The following is a 25,221-nucleotide window of genomic DNA, read 5'->3' as shown; positions in this document are numbered from 1 at the left end:
ACTCCAGCAGGGCCAAAAGAATGAGACCCTGTCTCCAAAATATAAAAAAAAAAGCTATAGGAACATCACTAGAGATAGTAAATGATAGTGTGGAAATTGGAAATAATCAGTTGACCACCTAGATGACATGGGTAATTCCTTATAAGACAAAACATACCAAAACTGATGAAAAGAGAAATACATACATATACTAACCTGGCTGGGCATGGTGGTTCATGCCTGTAATCTGAGCACTCTGGGAGGCCAAGGCAAGAAGATCCCCAGGAGTTAAAGACCAGCCTGAGCAAGACAGACCCTATCTCTACTAGAAATGGGAAGATTAGCTGGGTGTCATGGCAGGTGTCTGAAGTTTCTGCTACTCAGGAGGCTGAAGCAGAAGTTTGAGGTTGCTGTGAGCTAGGCTGGTACCATGGCACTCTAACCTGGGCAACAGAGTGAGATTCTGTCTCTGTCTCTCTCTGTATATATGTGTGTGCGTGCGTGCGTGTGTGTGTGTGTGTGTGTGTGTGTGTGTATAACCTTTTCAGAAAAACTTTGGGCCCAGATGATTTTTCTGGTGAATTCTACTAAACATATAAGGAAGAAAATGAAGTATTATCAACCATTCATGATCTATTTCAGAAACTAGAAGATTTACCAGCTCATTACCTGAGGGGAGCATAACTCTGATATCAAAACTTGAAAAGACATTATAAGAAAAGGGAATGGAAAACCAGTAACCCCCATGATCATGGGAAAGGTATCATTGACAAAAATATTAACAAGTCACAGACAACAATATATGAAAATAATAATATACTGTGACGAAATGTGTGTCATCCTAGGGATCCAAGGTTGGTGTAATAGTAAAAGAAATCATTCAAAATAAATTGCCACATTAACACATTAAGAGGAAAAATGATATGGCAATGTTAATAGATGGATGAAAAGTATTTAACGTAACTCAGTGACCATTTGTTTTATAACATGAGCGAATTCGGAAAGGAGCTTCCTTAATCTGACAGAAGCCCGCTCTGGAAAACTTCCTGGTAATCATCATACAAGGTGGGAACCGTGAATGCATTCCCTATAAAATTGGGAACAAGGCAATGATGTTTGCTCTCAGCTTTTTAAAAATCAATATTTTATTGAATGATTTAGCCAGTGTATTAAGGCAAGTAGGAGAAAATTGAGAAATAGTGATTGTAAAGAAAAATAAAATGGTCTTTATAAGCTATTACATAATTATGTAGATAAAAAATAACTAAAGAAATTATACAGAAATATATGAGAACCAGTAAATGAAACATAAGTTACATAATGAAATATATACCAAAATTAATTGTATTTTTATGTATTAGTTAAAAAATGAAAAGGAATTTAAAATTAATATTACCACAATGTCCTAAAAATTAAAATATTTGGGAGTAAATAAATCTACCAAAAACCACAAGATATTCCTGAGAGAAATTAAAGGAGACTTCCATAAATAGAGAAATAAATCATGGTCATGGGCTGGAAGATCTAAAATTGCTACGATTTGATGTTCCCCAAACTAATCTATAGATTCATCATAACCCAGTGAAAACTACTGAAGGCATTTTTGAAAAATTGACAAGTGATTCTAAAATTAAGATGTAAATGCAAAGAACCTAGGATATCCAAAACAATTTGGAAAAGGAGAAAAATGTTAAGACAATTCATACAACCTGATTTCCAGAATTAATAAAAAGCTTCAGTTGTAATCAAGGCAGTGTGGTATTGCCTTTAATTTAGACTGAGATCAATGGCACAGAAATACAGCCAAACATAAATTGCCAACTGATTTTTGTCATAGGTGCCCAGTTAATTCTATGCTGAAGTATAGTCTTTTTCATAAATGATGCTTGGGACAGCGGGGTAGCTATTATGGGAAGGAAATAAACCTTTGTCCATACCTCCTAACAAATATAGGTCTGTGGGTCATAGACCTACATGTAAAATCAAAACTATTAGCTTTGAGAAGAAAACAGATGGTTTTTTTGCAACATTGGAGTAGTCAAAATATTTCAAAGAACATAGCATAAACAAACAAACAAAAAAGTGAGAGATTGGATTTATAAACTTTAAAGCCATCTGTTTGTCAAAATATACTATTAAGAAAATGCACAGAAAGCCTCTGACTGGGAGAATAACTAATAAGTTGCATTTTCACATAATAATGCATGTAGGAAGTACAGAAAATAATATTCCATTTGTAATATCAATAATATATAAAATAGTTAAGTCTCAGGCATAAACTTCTAATGAACTAAAGGGGAAAAAATAACTGGAGTATACCTTATACTTGATTGTACAGACTATAATAAAGATGACGACACTTCCTAATTTAGTAAAGATATTTTAATATAAGACTAATTAATTTTTCTCAGGATATTTTGAATAACATTTTAAAATGGGATTTCCAAGTCATGCCTTTGTTTTAAGTTTATTGACTATTCTTAATGTGCATTTTTTTTTATCAGATTGGATTGGGGCAATCAGAAATTCTATAATTGGTCTTTGATTTGTTGTGTATATGCAACAAACCTTCAAAAAAAGGTTAAGAATACTGGAATAAAAATTAGGCCATGAGCAGCCCCAAATACCATAACAAGAAACATAATCTTAAAAAATGTCCTGAAGATGTATGCTTTAGCTGCAGATAAAACACATACCCCTATTATTGTTGAAACTGCACTTTGTAACACTGGGTAGCCTAGCAGGTATAATGCCTCAATTGATTTTTCGTTTACTGTGGGCTGGGTACTGGAAACAAATGCATAGGAAATGTGTGCAGAAAAATCAAAAGAAAACCCTATACAAATGACAAGATTAATCATGGATATGGAATCAAGATTGACATTCCAGAATGCCATGAAACCTGTTACTCCCACAATCACAGAAGCAATAGCAAAAGTTACCCACAAGGAACACATTGGATGAGGAATTAACAGTAAGGAAACAATGAACATAGCTGCTGATGCAACCATGACATTTCGAATAGTGTTTTCTACTATTGCAGCATACTGATCAAAATATATGAATGCATGGTTATACACTATTAGGGGAACTTCACACTTTTCAGCTATGCTTCGTATTTGGGCTAACATCATCTTCTTATTGTTTGAGGAAGAAACATGCATAGTCTGAATGAAGCCCCGGGAAGAAATGATTTCATTTGATGGTGAAATCTTAATATCATATTTAAAACCTGGAAAAGATTGTAAAAAACCAGAAATACCATTTATAAAAGCATTCTTATCATTAGGATCTTGTCCGTTACCTTTTAAGTATTGCACATATGCATTTAACCAAAACTCTGTAAGATGTCTATCTATATAGTCATTGTTTTCAAAATTTCTTATGCATTTTTCCAATTTTTGCCTAACATCTTCATCCCAGTAGTTAACACTTTTAGTAACGACAACCATAACCCTGGGACCATAGTCTGAAAAATATTGTTCCTCTACATTAAAATACGGTGTGATGTAGGAATCGTCACTTGCCAGATTTCGAAGGTCTAAACCTTCCTGCACTTGGAAACACCCATATATACTACCTGAGATGTACAAAATGTATATCAGCACTACAAAAAACTTGGACTCAGTGGTTGTGAGAAAAGGGCCAAAATAGTCTCTAAAGAACAAATTCATTGGATGGACGTCAGTTCCATCTTCATCTACAAAAGAACCAAATGGGAAACAGAACTTTTTTAATAAGGAATATTTTTGGTCAGGAGTCACTGACTTTTTCAACCAGCGTAGGCAGACTTCTTCTCTTTTACCATCCAGGGCCATAAATGCTCCAAAACAGGTGATGTTATAAAAATAACAAAATAACAGGGTTGTTCCTGTATAGATGCAGAAGTATTGTACGGACCTGAAAGAGCTCATAACCCCTGTATAGAAGGCCAGGACGTTGGTGAGTGTGGTGATTGTAATGGACACTGCCACCTTTGAGTAGACATTGGACATACGCTCTCGTATGGTTTCCACGAGGTTGGTCTTCTGCCAGGCAGAAATCATGATAAACATGTCATCGACTCCAACACCTGTGAAAAAGAAACAGAACCTTCATACACATTAATGTCCATTAACAATTAAACAGATTGATTCAAACCATTTTCTTTTCTATTAAGGTCTTATTTATTTTGCCCAATCTCTGCTTAGATACTACCTTCTCTATGATGCTTTCTGGTTGACTCTGAATTCGCAACAGAAGTCATCACTCCTTCCTCTATAATAAGTTTTTGCTTTGTTTATCTATGCTCCTATTATTTGCACATAGCACAATATACTCCGAGTCTTCACTTAGACCAGTGGTTCTCAACCTTCCTAATGCCGTGACCCTTTAATACAGTTCCTCATGTGATGATCCCCAACCATAAAATTATTTTCACTGCTACTTCATAATTGTAATTTTGCTACTGTTATGAATTGTAAATATCTGATATGCAGGATGTATTTAAGTGACCCTTGTGAAAGGGTCGTTCAACTCCCAAAGGGGTCGCGACCCACAGGTTGAGAACCACTGACTTAGGCCGTGTTTTAACAAGGAGATCAGGGAACCTGGCCGGTTGGGTGTTGGTTGAAGCAGTAATGTATCTTTGTTTTATTAGATTGCTTGAGAGATCATTTTCTCTCTTAAGGTATTTAATGCTAATGTCCACATATATACAGCCAGCATTCTGTCACTTACAATATAAGCTGGATTTATGTGTTCTGCATTTCGCATCTGGCCATGTGGTATGATTGGAGAGGCACACATATTTTATAGACATACACACAGGCACATGCACAAATGTGATTTTTCTACTGGTCTGTTTTTGGTACCTAGAATACTATTTTTGAAACTTCACTTGCCCAAGTTAAGGCATTATCTCATTACAATTCAAGTACTCCTAATATCAGAAGTATGCACCAAAGTAAATCTTAAGAGTTCTTTACATATCAATACCTACTAGGTAATTAATTCCTTTGCCTAGTGACATTTCAGATTGGTGTGGAATAGAGAACATTTGAGGACTTTCAAGTCATTGTAGACTGGGAAAGGAGGGTTATAAAAAAGGAGACTAGAAAGGGTAGCATGAGCATGTTGCTGATGAATTTCACCTCCCAACTTTGTACTAGAGTTGATGCTACTTCCATTCATGTACACCTGTGTTTCTACATGTATTCATATGAAATCAGTTCTTAGAACTGAAATGTTGATCTTAATTTCAGTTTCTTCTCCACAGATTCCATGCTCAAGTTGGCCGAATACTGGAGATTGCAACCTTGCCTCTAGTTCACATGTTTCGTGGGTCTGATCAAGGTAGGAAGATCCCAATCAGTACAAGTCTAGATAGACTGTCAAAAACTGCACTGTGGCACCCCATTGCTGCCAGCTCTGAGGATCCCACTTGTGTTCAGCTGGATGGACAAAAGGGAAGAATCAGAAGTACTAAGAGACAAAGAATAAACTCATCAATATTTTTTTGGTATTTAAAAACTAATGTTAATATTTATAGAACTTTTTTCAGAAATTGTCTTCACACATTCCTTACTTAAAGTTGCTGAAATCACATATACACATATATACACTGTACATATGCCTGGGCGTACATGCACATACCCACACTCCTGCATATACATAAGCTATACAAAAAAGGTTTTATTAAATTAGTTATATATACTTTAACTGTAGTTTTTATGGCTGTGGGTCACTGAAAGATTACATGTGAGTGTGTACAAAGGAGGTGTGCCTGAAAAGCTAGGATAAACTGATATCCAGCACACAACTCACATGCTATCCAAGAAAACCAAATATTATTTCTTCCAAGGTATTCACTTTCTAAAATACAAACACCTTTGTTTTTTGAGGCTTACTTATAAGATACATCTGAAATTACTGAAAATAGAACAATTGAAAACAACTCTAATACTACCTTTTAGGGATAATCCTTGCTACCATTTTGGTGTATATCCATCCAGAATTTGTTCCAACAAATATACACATATAACTATTTCAAACATATTGTTTTATAACCAGAAATTCTCATTTAACATTAAATATCTACCTCTTTTAAAAGTTTTAATGTAATTCTCATCTTTTAATACACTATATTTGATTAGACCACTCCCATATTGATGTAGGATTAAGTTGTTGACAATTCAATCAACAATCAAATCAATCAAAAACAATTCAAAAATCAAATCAATTTTTCCTATTCTAAATCACACTGAAATGAACATACTCATTCTACTTTTGAGCACTTGTCCAATTATTAGGACAAGTTTTAAGTCTTGATTTTTTGCAAACTTGGGCAAAAAGTAGTGTGCACTAATTAATTCACATGTTCCCACAACAGACCATGAGTATTCATTTGCATGTAACCTTCCAAAAATGTTCAATCTTGCTAGTATTAATTAAGAACGATGTCTCACTTCTTATTTTACACCTCTTGATTAATTGGAAGGTCAACTTTTTTTTTCCTGTTATGTACCATATAACCATATTTCAGTCCATAATAGACTACCTGTATTTTGGTGGCTCCATATGATGGAGCTGAAAAATTTCTATCACCTATGGATGTCATAGCCCTTATAACATCATAGCACAACTCATTATCTTGTGTTTGTGGTCATGTTGGTGTAAAGAAACTTGTTGAAATGGCAGTCGTAAAAGTATAGTGCACATGGTTATGTACAGTATACAATATATGATAATAAACCACTGTGGCTTATTTATTTACTATAGTATTAAAAAAAGATTAACCCTAGAGCAGCCTCAGGCAGTTCCTTCAGGAAGTCTTCCAGAAGGAGGCATCATCATAGGTGATGACAGCTCCCTATGTATTAATGTCCCCGAAGACCTTCCAGTAGGACAAGATGTGGATGAGATTGATGATCTTGACCCTGGGTAGGCCTACGCTAATGTGTGTGTTTGTGACTCAGTTTTTTTTTTTTTTTTTGTGGTATCTCTTTTATCTCTTTTATTTTATTTTTTGAGACAGAGCCTCAGGCTATCACCCTGGGTAGAGTGCTGTGGCATCACAGCTCCCAGCAACCTCCAACTCCAGGGTTTAAGCAATTCTCTTGCTTCAGCTTCCCAAGTAGTGACTCAGTTTTTAACAAAAAGTTTAAAAAGTTATTTTAAAAAAACATTAAAAGTAGAGAAAAGCTTATAGAACAAGGATGTAAAGAAAGTATTTTTGAACAGTTGTCCAGTGTATTTGTGTTTTAAACTAAGTGTTATTACAAAAGAGTCAAAAAGTTTAAATAATTTAAAAGTTCATAAAGTAAAAACATTATAGTATGCTAAGGTTAATTTATTGTTGAAGAAAGAAAGATATTAAATAAATTTAGTGTAGCCTAAGTATATAATGTTTATTATAAAATCTACAGTAATGTACATTAATTTCCTAGGCCTTAACATTCACACACCACTCACTCACCTAGAGCACCTTCTAGTCCTGCAAGCTTCATTCATGTTGTACAGTATATAGGTATGCTATGTTTTTTATTTTAATGTACTTTTTATAGCTTTAGATACAGAAATACTTAGCATTATGTGACAGTTACCTACAGTATTCAATATAGTAACATGCTGTACCAGTTTATAGCTTAGGAGCAACAGGCTAGCCCATGTAGCCCAGATGTATGGTAGGCTATAACATCTAAGTTTATGTAAGAACACTCTATAGTGTTTGCACAAAGACAAAATTGCCCAACTATGCATTTCTCAGAGCCCTTGATGTTAAATGATGTATGACCATATTTTCAGTGACTTGTAGTTTGTTTTTTGTGTGAACTGCTATTCACATCCACTGTCTTTCCATTTAGGGTACTAGAGTTTTCAACCTCTAACGATACACAATTAAACATAATTTTCCAGTTTTCAGACACCCCATTTTGGATATGTAGAGTCACCTAAATATAATTCTTTCTTTTATTTACCCCGCATTCCCATATGCACGACATGTAGACTTAGGTTTTGTTTTACTTACCTAGAATAAGAAATGGTGAATTTGCAACTATGATCACAAATGGCACCCCCATGTGCAGCAGCAGGCCAAAGCCACTCACCACTGCCAAGAAAGTAGAAATCACTCCAAAGGTTGCAGTCCACATTTTGTTTCGAACACAGTCAAACCTATAAATTTGGAGGGAAAAATCATGGAATTTTTGGTGGTAGTGTCTCTACTGAAAGTCCATCAGTTCATAGTATTCTTGCCCTGTACACCTATTAAGAAACCCCTGGAGCCATAATTTTCACACTTGTCTGTTGGAGATCTTTAATTCACAAGTACTATCTATCCCAGACCAACTGAAAAAAAAAAAATAAAGAGGAATGGAAAAGTTGAGAATCTAGGGGCGGCACCTGTGGCTCTGTGAGCAGGGCGCCAGCCTCAATTACAGAGGGTGGTGGGTTCGAACCCGGCCCAGCCAAACTGCAACAAAAAAACAGCCAGGCATTGTGGCAGGTGCCTGTAGTCCCAGCTACTCAGGAGGCTGAGGCAAGAGAATCGCCTAAGCCCAAGAGCTGAAAAAAAAGAAAGAAAAGTTGAGAATCTACTTAGAAAAACTCTAAACTCTCTGAGGTAATTCTTAAGCAACTAGTCAAGCACTAATTCGCTGATGAGCATTGCAGAACCACAAAGAATGACTAAAACGCTGCAGGTGGATGTGCCCACTCTTATCTTCAGAACAATGTGAATGGAATATAACAACATACCTAGTTAATTTTTTACTGCTCCTGAACATATAGCTGTCAACACAATACCAAATAGTTGCTGTATTTCAAAGCTAGTTCAATGTGTGCTATGGTTCACAAAGGCAATGAAAGTCTTTAAAATAATTTTCAGGATTCTTTTCTACTGGTGGAGTGGGTTCTGTGGAAATCGCTACTAACTTGGAAAAGAAAAAAAGGAAATACACCACATTTGAATGATCCAACCTATGATTGTTTCCTTGTCAGACCAACAGAAATGGGAATATATACAAATCATTTATTTATTTTTTTTATTGAGATAGAGTCTCACTTTGTTGTTCTGGGTAGAATGCCATGGCATCATCGTAGCTCACAGCAACCTCAAACTCTTGGACTCAGGTCATCCTCTTGCCTCAGCCTCTGAAGTAGCTGGGACTACAGGGGCCTGCCGCAGTGCCTGGCTAGTTTTTCTATTTTTAGTGGAGATGGGGGTCTCGCTCTTTCTCAGGCTGGTCTCAAACTCCTGAGCTCAAGAAATCCACTCACCTCATCCTCCAGAGTGTTAGGCATGAGCCACCATACCCAGCCTGTACAAAACATTTAAAAATATTCCATGTTTTCGCCTCTCCAACAATCATGACATTATGTTTTAAAATGTTGGCAACAAAACTCTAGTTCTAGATTTTACTCATTGTAAATTGCTTCAAACAAATGACTGGATACTTTACTGGGAAAGAGAAACTAAGTTTGGAAGTGGAGTTTAGGAAAGACAACTGAAGAATTGGAGTCAGGATCATATAGTTGCATAACAAAGGGTAGGACCCCCAAGGAAGCAGTGTTTGCACCTCTGGGTAAGGTGGACACATGTGTAACAGACTTTTGTGGCCTCAGACCCTGCCTTGCCAGTGGTATGTGAGACTGTTTTAAATAGATAAAATTTCTTCTTATTAAATAATTATGGATGTATGTCAATTTTTCTGAACATGGTGGTCCTATCAATTAAATTGAGGGCCCCAAAGCAACACACAAACACATATTCCAGGGAGAAAGCAAATTCCTTTGACATAATACAGTTTTATTATAACACTGTTTAAAACAATAATGATTTATAGAGTTCAAGGTAAGAAAGTAACAAGGATGAATTTTGAAACCAGAAAGATGAGTGAAGTTAAAGTTCATCCTATTGGATGGAGTTGAAACACATTCTTCTTAGTAAGGCATCTCAAGAATGGAAAAAAAAAGTCCAGTGTACTCAATACTAATGTGAAAGCAAAACATAAACAACTACATGCCCATGTGAAAGATAAAACACAAATATAGTCTAGCAAGGAGGAGGGAGGAGGAGGGAAAAGGACAGAGGGCAATTGCGCACAATGTGAGGGTGTTCAGCACGCCCCCTGGGTGAAGGGCTCAACTACAACTTGAGCTTTACCTTAGAACTGAAAACAGTGTAACCTAAACAATTATAACTTCATGTTAATTTGAAATACAAAATGCAATAGATTAAAAAGTTACATATGACATTTTTTCAGTTATTGGATTTTTTAGGTGAATTTTTCAAAGGATAGGAGAGTGAAGTATATTATTGATTATAGTAACTTTGACTAGCCACTGTGTTGACTTTAAGTAACATATTAATGTTCAAGAGACAATGGAAGGAAAGACTTGAAAGAATACTGTAAGAAATTTGACGAATACACTTGCAGATATCCCAGTCCTCAGAAAGGACTTTCAGTTTAAGCAGTTTATCAGAATCACTTGTGGGAAGTCTTAGAACCTTAGGTCACCTGGGACACGGCACACGCAGGTTGTGATTCAGTAGGTTTGTAATGAACCTGCAAAAACTACATACGTATATATCTAAAACTGTCCTCATATGACCCCACCGTGCAGGCAGATTTGGGCATCACTGGTAGCAAAATGGGCAATTTCTGGATTCTATTTACTTAGCAGAGATAGGCTGCGTTAGAAACTACTACACTTGAAAAAATGATGTATAATGTTTGGTGAGAGTTCCACATCTTACTTGCAAGTTAAAGAAAGTTCACATTTTATTTGAGAAGAGAATTATTCCTAGATCTTACCAGAAACGGATCTAATATTTGATGTTAAGTTTTGTCATTTCCAGAAAATCAGACAATTTTGAAATTGAGCTCTGGGAGCTCCATATTCTATTACAGTTGTCCCCTCCTTATGATTTCATGTTCCAGTTTCAGTTACTTGCCGCCAACCACCATTCAAAAATATTACAATATTTTGAGTGAGAGATCACATTCACATAACTTTTGTATAGTATATTCTTGTAACTGTTCTATTTTATTATTAGCTATTATTGTTAATCTCTTACTGTGCCTAGTTTGTAAATTAACTTCATTATAACAATGTATGTGTAGGAAAAATTATAAGGTTCCGTATTATCTGTGGTTTCAGGCATCTGCTAGATGTCTTGGACCATGTTCTCATGGATACGGGGAACTACTGTACTTGGTATGTGAACTGTAATAAACTTCAATTTGGAGCACAAACTTCTGAAGAAGTTTTATTCAGATGACTTTAATGCAAAACAGTAAATATAGAACCCTAAAATGTGTTCAAATAAGGGCTGTATATGAAGTAAATGCGTTCGTGTGAGCTGTAGCCTTCATATATAAGTGTGTATGAGACAGGCAAAATGGGGATATGTCTTAGGAGCTATTCAGGAACCTCTCCCAGAACAGAGACAAAACCCTAGGAGGAGGAGACAGAGGAGGAGGGAGGGTGAAAGATGTCCTAGAAGCTTACAAAAGCACTTGCGGGAGGACCAGTTTCATGCTCAAGCCCAGTAAAGACATATGTTAGACGGTCATGGCAGCTCCATGTCCTAAGACTTTTCCTACTCCTTTTCCTTTACTCTTTGAGCACGCTCCAATCAACAAAACAGTTCCGCAGGATGCAGAGGAGGGGAAGTGAGAGAAGAGGTCTGGCAAATTCCGTTTTCCTCATTAAGGGCTATTCCATGTAGCTGTAAACAGAATGTTACATGGACATTTGTGAATGACCACAAAAGTCACAGGGCCTGCCTGAGTTTTCATGGGGCAGAGGAAGAACTTGCTCTACCTATGAAACTTAAAGGGAGCAAAGGGAAACAAAAATAAACTTGCCTTACTTTCAAAACTTATGGGTCCTGTGTGTTCTATATGTTGGTTACATAAGCATAAAAACGTCTTCAAAGGCAAATAGAAATAATTTCTAATTGCCTTCAATATGAGGTTTTCTGCAATATTGTCTGCAGTCATTTGTAAAGTAAGCAAGAACTGACTGTAAGTTTGTATCCTCACAATCAACTATCTAGTAGAAAAGTTCGGTCGAACAAATTTTTGGTACCTTGTAATGCCTGGTATATTTTAAATGATTTATCCTATGAACTTTAATCAGACTGAATTTTGTTTTATTTTTTTCTGCTTCTTGTTTTGTTTCCTTATTTTCTAAGGGATGTGATTTTCTTTTTTTTTTTTTTTTTTTGTAAACATTCCTGAACTAATTTTATTCTTAAAATTTTTTTTTTTTTTTTTTTTTTTATTGTTGGGGATTCATTGAGGGTACAATAAGCCAGTTACACTGATTGCAATTGTTAGGTAAAGTCCCTCTTGCAATCATGTCTTGCCCCCATAAAGTGTGACACACACCAAGGCCCCACCCTCCTCCCTCCATCCCTCTTTCTGCTTCCCCCCCCAATAAACTTAATTGTCATTAACTGTCCTCATATCAAGATTGAGTACATAGGATTCATGCTTCTCCATTCTTGTGATGCTTTACTAAGAATAATGTCTTCCACTTCCATCCAGGTTAATACGAAGGATGTAAAGTCTCCATTTTTTTTAATGGCTGAATAGTATTCCATGGTATACATATACCACAGCTTGTTAATCCATTCCTGGGTTGGTGGGCATTTAGGCTGTTTCCACATTTTGGCAATGGTAAATTGAGCTGCCATAAACAGTCTAGTACAAGTGTCCTTATGATAAAAGGATTTTTTTCCTTCTGGGTAGATGCCCAGTAATGGGATTGCAGGATCGAATGGGAGGTCTAGGTTGAGTGCTTTGAGGTTTCTCCATACTTCCTTCCAGAAAGGTTGTACTAGTTTGCAGTCCCACCAGCAGTGTAAAAGTGTTCCCTTCTCTCCACATCCACGCCAGCATCTGCAGTTTTGAGATTTTGTGATGTGGGCCATTCTCACTGGGGTTAGATGATATCTGAGGGTTGTTTTGATTTGCATTTCTCTAATATATAGAGATGATGAACATTTTTTCATATGTTTGTTAGCCATTCATCTGTCATCTTTAGAGAAAGTTCTATTCATGTCTCTTGCCCATTGATATAAGGGATTGTTGGCTTTTTTCATGTGGATTAATTTGAGTTCTCTATAGATCCTGGTTATCAAGCTTTTGTCTGATTGAAATTATGCAAATATCCTTTCCCATTGTGTAGGTTGTCTCTTTGCTTTGGTTATTGTGTCCTTAGCTGTACAGAAGCTTTTCAGTTTAATGAAGTCCCATTTGTTTATTTTTGATGTTGTTGCAATTGCCATGGCAGTCTTCTTCATGAAGTCTTCCCCCAGGCCAATATCTTCCAGTGTTTTTCCTATGCTTTCTTTGAGGATTTTTATTGTTTCATGCCTTAAATTTAAGTCCTTTATCCATCTTGAATCAATTTTTGTGAGTGGGGAAAGGTGTGGGTCCAGTTTCAGTCTTTTACACGCAGACATCCAATTCTCCCAACACCATTTATTGAATAGGGAGTCTTTCCCCCAAGGTAAGTTCTTGTTTGGTTTATCAAAGATTAGGTGGTTGTAAGATGTTAGTTTCATTTCTTGGTGTTCAATTCGATTCCAAGTGTCTATGTCTCTGTTTTTGTGCCAGTACCATGCTGTCTTGAGCACTATGGCTTTGTAGTACAGACTAAAATCTGGTATGCTGACGCCCCCAGCTTTATTTTTGTTACTAAGAACTGCCTTAGCTATACGGGGTTTTTTCTGGTTCCATACAAAACGCAGAATCATTTTTTCCAAATCTTGAAAGTACGATGTAGGTACTTTGATAGGAATGGCATTGAATAGGTAGATAGCTTTGGGAAGTATAGACATTTTAACAATGTTGATTCTTCCCATCCATGAGCATGGTATGTTCTTCCATTTGTTAATATCCTCTGCTATTTCCTTTCTGAGGATTTCATAGTTTTCTTTATAGAGGTCCTTCACCTCCTTCGTTAGGTATATTCCTAGGTATTTCATTTTCTTTGAAACTATGGTGAAGGGAGTTGTGTCCTTAATTAGCTTCTCATCTTGACTGTTATTGGTGTATACAAAGGCTACTGACTTGTGGACATTGATTTTATATCCTGAAACATTACTGTATTTTTTGATGACTTCTAGGAGTCTTGTGGTTGAGTCTTTGGGGTTCTCTAAGTATAAGATCATGTCGTCAGCAAAGAGGGAGAGTTTGACCTCCTCTGCTCCCATTTGGATTCCCTTTATTTCCTTGTCTTGCCTAATTGTATTGGCTAGAACTTCCAGCACTACGTTGAATAGTAAAGGTGACAGAGGACAACCTTGTCTGGTTCCAGTTCTAAGAGGAAAAGCTTTCAGTTTTACTCCATTCAGTAAAATATTGGCTGTGGGTTTGTCATAGATAGCTTCAATCAGTTTTAGAAATGTGCCACCTATGCCTATACTCTTCAGAGTTCTAATTAGAAAAGGATGCTGGATTTTATCAAATGCTTTTTCTGCATCTATTGAGAGGATCATGTGATCTTTATTTTTGCCTCTGTTAATATGGTGGATAACGTTTATAGACTTGCGTATGTTAAACCAGCCTTGCATCCCTGGGATGAAGCCTACTTGATCATGATGAATGACTTTTTTGATGATAAGCTGTAATCTATTGGCTAGGATTTTGTTGAGAATTTTTGCGTCTATGTTCATGAGTGAGATTGGTCTGAAATTCTCCTTTTTGTTTGGGTCTTTTCCTGGTTTTGGTATCAGGGTGATGTTTGCTTCATAGAATGTGTTGGGGAAGATTCCTTCTTCCTCAGTTTTTTGGAATAATTTCTGCAGTACAGGAATAAGCTCTTCCTTGAAGGTTTGATAGAATTCTGGAGTGAAGCCATCTGGACCAGGGCATTTTTTAGTTGGAAGCTTTTTTATTGTTTCTTTGATCTCAGTGCTTGAAATTGGTCTGTTCAGGAGCTCTATTTCTTCCTCGGTAAGTCTAGGGAGAGGGTGTGATTCCAAATATTGATCCATTTCCTTCACATTGTCAAATTTCTGGGCATAGAGTTTCTGGTAGTATTCAGAGATGATCTCTTGTATCTCTGTGGGATCAGTTGTTATTTCCCCTTTATCGTTTCTGATTGAGGTTATTAGAGATTTTACTTTTCTATTTCTAGTTAGTCTGGCTAATGGTTTATCTATTTTATTTATTTTTTCAAAAAACCAACTCCTTGTTTCATTAATTTTCTGAATGATTCTTTTGTTTTCAATTTCATTGATCTCTGATTTGATTTTGGATATTTCTTTTCTTCTACTGAGTTTAGGCTTAGATTGTTCTTCTTTTTCCAATTCCATAAGATCTCTTGTGAGATTGTTGATGTGCTCTCTTTCTGTTTTTCGAATGTAGGCATCTAAAGCGATGAATTTTCCTCTCAAAACTGCTTTTGCAGTATCCCACAGGTTTTGGTAGCTTGTGTCTTCATTGTTGTTATGCTCAAGGAAGTTAATGATTTCCTGTTTTATTTCTTCCTTCACCCATCTGTTATTCAACAGAAGATTGTTTAATTTCCATGCCTTTGGGTGGGCTTGAGCATTTTTGTTAGAGTTGAGTTCCACCTTTAGTGCCTTATGGTCTGAAAAGATACAAGGTAAAATTTCAATTCTTCTGATTCTGTTGATATTTGTTTTGTGTCCCAGGATATGATCAATTTTGGAGAATGTTCCATGGGGTGATGAGAAGAATGTATATTCTTTATCTTTGGGGTGGAGTGTTCTATATGCATCTATCAAGCATAGTTGTTCTAGGGTCTCATTTAAATCTCTTACATCTTTGTTTAATTTCTGTTTAGAGGATCTGTCCAGCTCTGTAAGAGGTGTGTTAAAGTCCCCTGTTATGATGGTATTATCAGATATCATATTGCTCAGACTGAGTAAGGTCTGCTTCAAGAATCTGGGAGCATTTAAATTGGGTGCATAAATATTTAGAATTGAAATGTCTTCTTGTTGTAGTTTTCCCTTGACCAATATAAAGTGACCATCTTTGTCTTTTTTGACTTTAGTTGCTTTAAATCCACATGTATCTGAAAATAAGATTGCAACTAGGGATGTGATTTTCTTATCCAGACTAAGAAAAGCAAGCTCAAGTCCCTTCACCTCATCTTTCTCTTCCTTAAATCTAGATAGTTTCTATTATTTGTTACTGAACCTACCCACATGAAAATCACCTAGAGGAATTTTTGAAATATAGATTCCCAGACTTAACCCGAAGATATTTTGATTCAGTAGATTGGGGCCTGAGAATATCTGGTTTAGCATATGGAAAGGAGAAGCAAGAGCGAGAAGCTCAGAACACTTAGTAATCATAAGAAACACCCTGGTGATAAGGGCATGGGGAAGGGTTTTGGCTCAGTGTGGGAACATGAGAGCTTGTGAGAGCACAACATCAGGGATTGGCAGTCTCTACACCTGCAGTGTTAAGAGCCCTGAGATCACCTCTGTAAGAGGCTGCAGGAGAAGGTAGTCGGGAGCGCGTGCATTCTATCATGGACCCACTACTCTGACTCTGTCACTTCTGCCTGCACAATGCTGGCACAGCTTCTTTCTACAAAAGACTGCTAAGATGTATTCTTCTTACTAAGACTGCTTTACTCCCTCAAAGACTTTCTCTCTCTCTCTCCCTTCTGCTAAAGTAGATAGCCCTCAGGCTCCTAAGAGCAATTGTTCCTGAGCCAGATAACAGCATAGCAGTCCTGTGGGAACCTAGATAAGCAGGGGGCTGAAGACCTGGCCAGTTCCGGGCTGTAAATAAGGGCTCTCTGGGTGACTGTAGAATAATTAGAATAATGTAATAATTTGTAGGGTTCCTTCTCCCTCTACATTCTATTGATTGTTGATATCTTTCACAGGTCAGTTCTCTGATCTCCAGAACTCAAACAATAGAATGAAGTTAAATCAATAGTAGAAGGAAAACTAGAAAATTGAGACATACACAAGATTAAACAATATGCTATTAACCAGTGGCCAAAGAAGAAATCACAGTGGACATTAGAAAATACTTAGTGACTAATGAAAATAAACACAACATACCAGAAATTATGGGAAACAGTGACAACAGTGTTCAGAGGGAAATTTGTAACTTTAAATGGCTACATTAAAAAGGAAAAAAGATCTAAAATCAATAATATGTTGTGGAACTAGAAAAAAGAAGGAAAACCAAATTCAGAGCTAACAGAAGTGTCTCAGTCCATAATTCTCACTATAACAAAATATAGTAGAACCTCCATAGTTGTACATCTCCCTATACTGACCACCTCCATAAGTTGACCTAATTTTCACAGACCAGACATATTAATTTACCATTGATAACTAGACCAGTTGAGTCCACTCTACACCAAGGGGTGGAAGATTGGGCTTTGCCACTTGGTTGTATTAGTATAAATTCTTTTTTCATGTTTTTTTTTTGGGGGGGGGAGGGGACAGAGTCTCACTATGTTGCCCTTGGTAGAGTGCCATGGTGTCACAGCTCACTGCATCCTAGACTCTTGAGCTTACGCGATTCTCTTGCCTCAGCCTCCCAAGTAGCTGGGACTATAAGCGCCTGCCACAATGCCTGGCTATTTTTTGATTGTGGTTGTCATGGTTGTTTGGCAGGCCCAGGCTGGATTCGAACCTGCCAGCTCCAGTGTATGTGGCTGGTGTCTTTGCCACTTGAGCCACAGGCGCCAAGCCTTTTATCATGTTTTATTATTACCATGTGTTGTATCAGGCTTAACGTCTTTTTGTTTATCCTGTGAAAGATTTTTCCAATGTGATGGACTGGTCTGAATTGTAGGTGCATCCTACAATTACTGAAAAAATTTCTAGTTAATTGAGACATGATGGCCCAAAGGAAAGAACTCAAAGATGCTGAGAAAAAGGTGATCTTCACTTCTGGAAAGCAACAGCCGCAGAAAGATGATGGAACATTTTGGTGTTAGCAGATACGATTAGCAACATCCAAAAACATAAACGTGGGTACTTGGAGAGATATGGTAGAGATATAGGTCTCTCTAAAGCAGAGACCTATAGCACGAAAGGAGGAAAACTTCCCTCAATGAGGTCAGTGAAGCCACATTAAGCTGGTTCAAACAAATGAGGGCAGTTAACATCTGAATCTCCAGGCTGATGATTCCAGAAGTTGCTAAGAAATGCATGCAGGAATTTGGATGGTAGATTTCCAAGTATCAAGTGGTTGGCTTGAGAAATTGAACTGCAGCATGAGATCGCCCACAAAGTCTTGTGTGGTGAATCCAATGAAATTCCAGTAGAAGTTGTGAAAGAGTTCATCAAAAAGGTCCCAGACTTGGCTAGGTGTGGTGGATCATGTCTGTGTAATCCTAGCACTCTGGGAGGCTGAGGGAGGAGGATTGCTTGAGCTCAGGAGTTGTACACCAGCCTGAGCAAGAGTAAGACTCCATCTCTACTAAAAATAGCAAAACTAGCCTGGCGTGATGGCAGGTGCCTGTAGTCCCAGCTACTCTGGAGGCTGAGGCAAGAGGATCGCTTGAGCCCAAGAATTTGAGGTTGCTGTGAGCTATGATGACACCACAATACTCTACCTAGAGTGACAGAGTTAGACTACCTCAAAAAAAAAAAAAAAAAAAGAAAAGAAAGTTCCCAGACTTAACCAGAGGCTTCAAAGATGATATCTTTAACTTTGACCAATGCAGACTCTTTTTCAAGGCGATGACCGACAGGCTGACAAATGTGAATGAGAAAAACTTTCCAAAGAACGTTTCACGGTTCTGCTTTGCCCTAGCTCAACTGGAGAGAAACTAAAGCCCTTAGTGATTGGTAAATCAGCAAAGCCATGATCTGAAGCCCAAAGATCTCCCCATCACTTGGAGATGAGACAAATGAGCATGGGCATTTGACATGTCGGTAAAGGTTATCAACTGAAAAATAAAGAATAATCCATTCTATTGATAGTAGACAACTATCCTCGCTACCTGCAAGAAAACTACAAATCAGTATCTCTTACGAATATAGAGGGAAAATTCCTTAACAAATACTAGCAAATCCAACTCTGTAGCATATTAAAAGGATTATATACCATAGCGGAGTGTTTTAATCCCAGAAATATAACAGGGAAAATCTTGTGGTTCAACTGGGGATAATCAATCAATGGAGCACACCACAATTAACAGAACAAAGGACATCAATGAAACACACGATCATCTCAATAGATGCTGAAAAGACACTTGACAAAAATCTAATACCTTTTTCATGATAACAATTCAAAAACCAAGCAAAAAAGGGAAATTCCTCAAAATGATAAGGGCATTTATGAAAATCATCACCATACGCATAGGTGAAATACTGAAAGCTTTTCCTTTCACATCAGGAACAAGACAAAGATGCCTGTGTTCACCACTGATGTTCAACACTGTAGTGGAAGTGCCAGCCAGAGCTGTAAGAAACAGAAGCAAAAGGCATCTGAATTTGAAAGGAAGAAATATGTAACTATTCCTTTTCACAGATAATGTGATCCTCTAGATTGAAATCCTCCAAATCCATAAGAAAATGACTAGAGTTAATACACAAATTCCACAAAGCTACAGGGTATAAGGCCAACACACAAAAACCAGCTGTTTCTATAGCTGTGCAGTGAACAATCTAAAAAGGAATTTAAGAAAGCAATTCCATTTAAATAGCTCTGAAAGAGTACAATGCCTAGTAATGAATTTAACCAAGATGGCGAAGGACTTGCACACTGAAAACTACCAAACATTGGTAAAAGAAACTAAAGAAGACCTAAATAAATGGAAAGATCTCTAGTTCATGGGTAGGAAGATTCAATACTAAGTATTGCTAAAACATTCAGTCTTACTCAAAACTCTCTACAACTTTGACACAATATCTGTCAAAATTCCAACAAACTTCCCACCAGAAACAGAAAAGTCAACATTTAAATTCATATGGAATTTCGAGGAGTCTTGGATGACCAAAATAGTTTTGAAAAAGAAAACTAAGTTGGAGGACTCAGTATTATTCAGCTGTAAGAAAGGAATTAAGTTCTGATATATGCCATAGGCCTTGAAAACATTATGCTGAGTGCAACAAGCTAATCACAAAAGGACAAATATATGACTCTACTTATATGAAATCAGTGGAACAGCAAATTCATAGAGAGGAGTAGAGTAAAGGTTAACTGGAACTTGGGGGAGAGGGCAATGGGGAGCTATTGTGAAGTGGTGACAGAGTTTCTGTTTGGGGTGATGGGATATATTTGGAAACAGTTGTGGCTGGGCCTGGTGGCTCATGCTTGTAATCCTAGCACTCTGGGAAGCCAAAGCAAGTGGATCACTTGAGCTCAGGAGTTCAAGACCAGCAGCCTGAGCAAGAGCAAGACCCTAGGACACTATAAAAGAAAAACAGAAAAAAAGAAAATAGATGGGTGTTGTGGCAGGTGCCTGTAGTCCCAGCTATTAGGGAGGCTGAGGCAGGAGGATTGCTTGAGCCCAGGAGTTTGAGGTTGCTGAGAGCTCTGGTGCCAGGGCAGTCTACCAGGGGTGACAGAGTGAGACTCTGTCTCAAACAAAATAAAACAAAACAAGAAAACCCAGCTATGATAGTTGTACAGAATGTGAATGTAATGTCACTGAATTGTATACTTAAGAATGGCTATACTGGCATATTTTATGTTACATAAAATATATATTTTACTACAATATTTTTTACGAAGTATGAGATTAAAAAACTAATCAAATCATTTTACCTGAAGCATGATGTGATTGCAAATAGTATGATTAGAACGTATGCCAAGTGAAACAAAGGGATCACTGTCCTAGAAGTTGCCTGAAATTCCAGTTGTCTAGAAAGTGATGTAAAGTGGACCACCTGCCATGAAAATATACTCAGGTAAATAATTTATAATTCCAATATTCATGTGTGAGTACAAATACTATTGAAACACTTTACCTTACTGATTGAAACATTACAATTCAATAAAAGGTCAAAATACGTGGATAATGATTTTAGAATAGAGAAGATAATGTAGACAAGCTTCCTCCCACAAATCTATGGTGCACTTTCCAAAAGTTTCTCTCAAAATCCAAAGTTTATAATTCCTGAATATGCAGAATCTGAATTTTATATAAAAAACTATGAAATCTTGTCCTCATTAATAATGGCAGAAATAGTAGCTTTTTTGAAATTTTTATTAGATTTCTAAATTTCTAAATTTTTCTAAATATTTATTATCTTTTACTATTTTTTTTTTTTTTTGAGACAGAGTCTCACTTTGTTGCCCTCGGTGGAGTGCTGTGGTGTCACAGCTCACAGCAACCTCCAACTCTTGGGTTCAAGCGATTCTTTTGCCTCAGCCTCCCAAGTAGCTGGGGCTACAGGCGTCCTCCACTATGCCCTCATTTTTAGAGGCGGGGTCTCACTCTTGCTCAGGGTGGTCTTGAACTCATTAGCTCAGGCAATCCACAACGCCTTGGCCTCCCAGAGTGCTAGGATTACAGGCGTGAGCCACCGCGCCTGGCCTCTCTTTTACTATTTTAATGGCGTAAGTATCATTTCAAGGAGGCCTGGTCTTTTCTGGGTGGTATCTCACCCCACCAGGCTTGTATTTGTAAATGTTAGTAGGGTTGCTTACCCAACCGTGACTGAAGAGGTAGTACGTTTCTCGCACTCAGCCAGGTGCTTTATCTGCAACTCACTTGAAGAATGCTGAGCTAGTTTACCTTAAACACAACCGTGGGACTTTTCCCTTACAAGTTTGTTTTTTCATCCCAAAGAATTCCAAGCAAATTATATTGGGCTGCCTGAAACTAGTGAAGACTAAAAGTAAAAATTTCAAAGTGCTAGAATCTGATTAGGAAACCAAACTCCAAAACTAAACGTGAAGGTCAATGTCTGGTACCAAACAGACCAACGTGGTGGATGCAGGATTTGTGTCATGGACTAGACTGTTCCCGAGGGTCCGTGCTCTGTGGCGGCCTTGGGATTAAGTACCACCGTCTAGTCAGGGAGGGCCGTCGAGGGCATTGCCCTCCCCTCTTCTCCTGGCCTCCCTGTAAACCCTAACCCGCCAAGTACCTGGGTCTTCTTCAAGTCCAGATTTTTCTTTATCTTGTTAAATTGGTCCAGGAAATGAGTCAGCCATTCCCTGCTCCTCAGCCGGTCCTCCGGCAGCTCGGTCTTGAGGAAGTACAGCAGCCGCATGGCCTTGGTCTCCTCCAGCACTTGGTTCTTGCCGATCTTCCTCCCCAGCTCGTTTCCTCCGAAGAAGCCGGTCAGGTAGACGGGGTGGCCTTCGTGGTCGTAGCCGGGGAAGGTGACAGCTGTCAGGTTGAGCGCCTTGTCCTTCTGCCAGGCGTAGAGGAGCGGGTTGGAGGGCACGCACATGTTCTTGTACTTGGCGCACACATCCGTGTACAGGCTCGAGCTCCCGTTCACCTGCACGCGCACAGACCGCACCTGCTTGTCCAGCCTCGCCACTTCTTCAAAGATGTCTTGTTCCAGCAGCGTGTCCGAGTTGGAGACCACCAGAACGGAAGCGAAATTGGCCTCGGCGCTTATTCTGGAGGGAGAGAAGCGGTATGAGTCGTTGGTGGTGAAATGTCCCTGCACAAAGCGCCGCTCGGCCTTGGCCGGGCCCCCAATCGGCGTGTACTGCTCCTCCAGATCTTCGTCTTTCCCCACCGGCAGGTAGAACAAGCCGGTGCCGAGCGCGGCCGTCAGCAGCATGGGCAACAGCAGGAAGATCCAGGGGTGCGCGCCCACCACCCAGCCCAGCCGTCCGAAGGCGCGGGACAGCGGCGCCTCCAGGCAGTCCGTGTGGCAGCGGCTGGCGCTCGGCCCGGGGCCCCTGCGGCGCCGGACCTCCAGCCTGGGCAGGGGTGACACGCTCCTCTCTGCGGGCTGCGACGGCTGCGCCTCTGTCTGCGACGGCTGCGCCGGTGGGTGGGAGGGCTGCTCCAGCTGGGAGGGCTGTGCCTGGGGCTCTGATGGCTGCGACAACTGCGCGGGTGACTCTGACGGCTGTGACAGCTGCGATGGCTTCGCCTGCGCCCCTGACATCTGCGACAGCTGGGACGGCTTCGCCTGTGGCTCTGATGACGGCGACAGCTGCGGTGGCTGTGACGGCTGCGCTGGTGGGTCTAGCAGCAGTCCGCGCGCTGGGAGCTGCTCCAAAGCCCGACTCAACACCGATTCCCGTTTCAGATCCGGCACCGAGACCTTGGACCCGGCGCTGGCACCGACCTGCTGTTTTGGCTCCAACTCCAAGGCAGACTCGGGCCCCACCGCCACCTCCCGCCTCTCCTCCGGCCGGGCCTGCTCAACTTTGGAGGGACTGCGGCTCATTTTCGGGAAGTACAGGTGACGTTCTCACTTGGGATGCTGGGGTAAAAGGTAGGGGCTTGGCGGAGCTCCCATGTCCGCCCCACCCGACGGTTTCCTGGAGAAATTCCAAGGAAGTCTGTTTGAGCTCGGGCTGCTCGTGCCCTCATGCCCCGAGGCATCGTTGGGGAGCACGTGGTTTGGCTCTTGGTCTAACTAGTCCGAAATCTGTGTCCTGCCTCCCAGGAGTTCAGCGAATGCAAGAAACACTTCGCCAAGGCCATCAAATTTGAGCCTGCCTTCAGGACTCAAAACGTCTGCGCAGAATCTGTCTGGGTCACAGGTACACACACAAATGACAAATGACACGTGTCCTGAGTGGCGGCCTTTACCTTTCCAGGGTCCACCCGGTAGCGGTTTCAGTTAAGGCTTTTGTGAACCTGTTAAACTTGGTGATTATTTTCGTTCTCTGGCTACTAACGTTGAGGACATGCATTCTCCTTGTAAAAAGAAGTAAGTAGAGTGGGGAAAAAGCCCTCTAATTTTTTTTTTTTTTTAAATCTCACTCTTCTGGACAAATTTATACTCTGCAAAGAATGACATGTAATGAAAAAACCTATTATTTTGCAGCATCTCCTTTGATTTGGCAAAGCACTCAAGATAATCGACTAGAAATGACTTGCTTTATCGGTTTCGTCTTATAAAGTGTTTCTCTAAGAATGACACTCCAAATGAAGTAAAGAAAACAGCATCCAAGTGTGGTGGTTATTTTGTTGGGCTGGTTTGGCTGGGTACTCAGTCATCAAATACGCATCTGGATGCTGCTGTGAAGATATCCTGAAAATGTTATTAACATCTATAATCAGTTCAGCTTAAATAAAGTAGTTAGCCTTCATAATGTGGGTGGGCCTCATCGAGTCATTTGAAATAACTGAAGAGCAAACACAGGGTTTCTTGGAAAGAGAAAACGTTCTGTCTCAAGACTGTAACATCAGCTCCCACCAAGAATTTCCAGCCTACTGACCTGCCCTACAAAAATTGGTCTTGTTAGCCTCCACAATTGTGTGAGCCAATTCCTTGAAATATGATAGATAGATAAATAGATATAAAGAGAAGATAGACCGTGACTGATACATATTTTGTTACCAAGGGTTATTCTAGCCTAGGGGAATGGATTCTTTTTTTTTTTTTTTTTTATGATTTTACTTTTTTTTTTTTTTTATTGTTGGGGATTCATTGAGGGTACAATAAGCCAGTTACACTGATTGCAATTGTTAGGTAAAGTCCCTCCTGCAATCATGTCTTGCCCCCATAAAGTGTGACACACACTAAGGCCCCACCCCCCTCCCTCCATCCCTCTTTCTGCTTCCCCCCCCATAACCTTAATTGTCATTAATTGTCCTCATATCAAGATTGAGTACATAGGATTCATGCTTCTCCATTCTTGTGATGCTTTACTAAGAATAATGTCTTCCACGTCCATCCAGGTTAATACGAAGGATGTAAAGTCTCCATTTTTTTTAATGGCTGAATAGTATTCCATGGTATACATATACCACAGCTTGTTAATCCATTCCTGGGTTGGTGGGCATTTAGGCTGTTTCCACATTTTGGCGATTGTAAATTGAGCTGCAATAAACAGTCTAGTACAAGTGTCCTTATGATAAAAGGATTTCTTTCCTTCTGGGTAGATGCCCAGTAATGGGATTGCAGGATCAAATGGGAGGTCTAGCTTGAGTGCTTTGAGGTTTCTCCATACTTCCTTCCAGAAAGGTTGTACTAGTTTGCAGTCCCACCAGCAGTGTAAAAGTGTTCCCTTCTCTCCACATCCACGCCAGCATCTGCAGTTTTGAGATTTTGTGATGTGGGCCATTCTCACTGGGGTTAGATGATATCTCAGGGTTGTTTTGATTTGCATTTCTCTAATGGGGAATGGATTCTTTTCTTTTTTTTTT

General features: G+C 39.0%; 1 protein-coding gene across 1 annotated transcript; it reads right to left on the bottom strand.

The window, feature by feature from the left end:
• Positions 1–2,443: 2,443 nt before the first annotated feature.
• LOC128572625 (patched domain-containing protein 3) lies at positions 2,444–23,290 on the bottom strand. Its single transcript, XM_053572593.1, has 4 exons — positions 22,022–23,290; positions 20,694–20,815; positions 7,988–8,133; positions 2,444–4,051 (listed from the first exon to the last, which is right to left on the bottom strand). The coding sequence occupies exons 1-4, from the start codon at positions 23,288–23,290 to the stop codon at positions 2,550–2,552; spliced, it is 3,039 nt and encodes a 1,012-aa protein (XP_053428568.1). The 3' UTR covers positions 2,444–2,549.
• Positions 23,291–25,221: the final 1,931 nt, after the last annotated feature.

This window comes from Nycticebus coucang, chromosome 20 (assembly GCF_027406575.1).
Source record: "Nycticebus coucang isolate mNycCou1 chromosome 20, mNycCou1.pri, whole genome shotgun sequence".
Classification (NCBI taxonomy): domain Eukaryota; kingdom Metazoa; phylum Chordata; class Mammalia; order Primates; family Lorisidae; genus Nycticebus; species Nycticebus coucang.
Note: the sequence above shows the minus strand (reverse complement) of the source record. Positions and strands in the feature narration are given on the sequence as shown.

Excerpts from the sequence above, each read along its gene's own strand:
- LOC128572625 (XM_053572593.1), bottom strand. The coding sequence starts at position 23,290 with ATGAGCCGCAGTCCCTCCAAAGTTGAGCAGGCCCGGCCGGAGGAGAGG. Across the intron at positions 20,816-22,021 it reads TGGACTTGAAGAAGACCCAG|GTGGTCCACTTTACATCACT; the intron begins GTACTTGGCGGG and ends TTTTCATGGCAG. Across the intron at positions 4,052-7,987 it reads TTCACCATTTCTTATTCTAG|GTGTTGGAGTCGATGACATG; the intron begins GTAAGTAAAACA and ends TCTTTTTCACAG.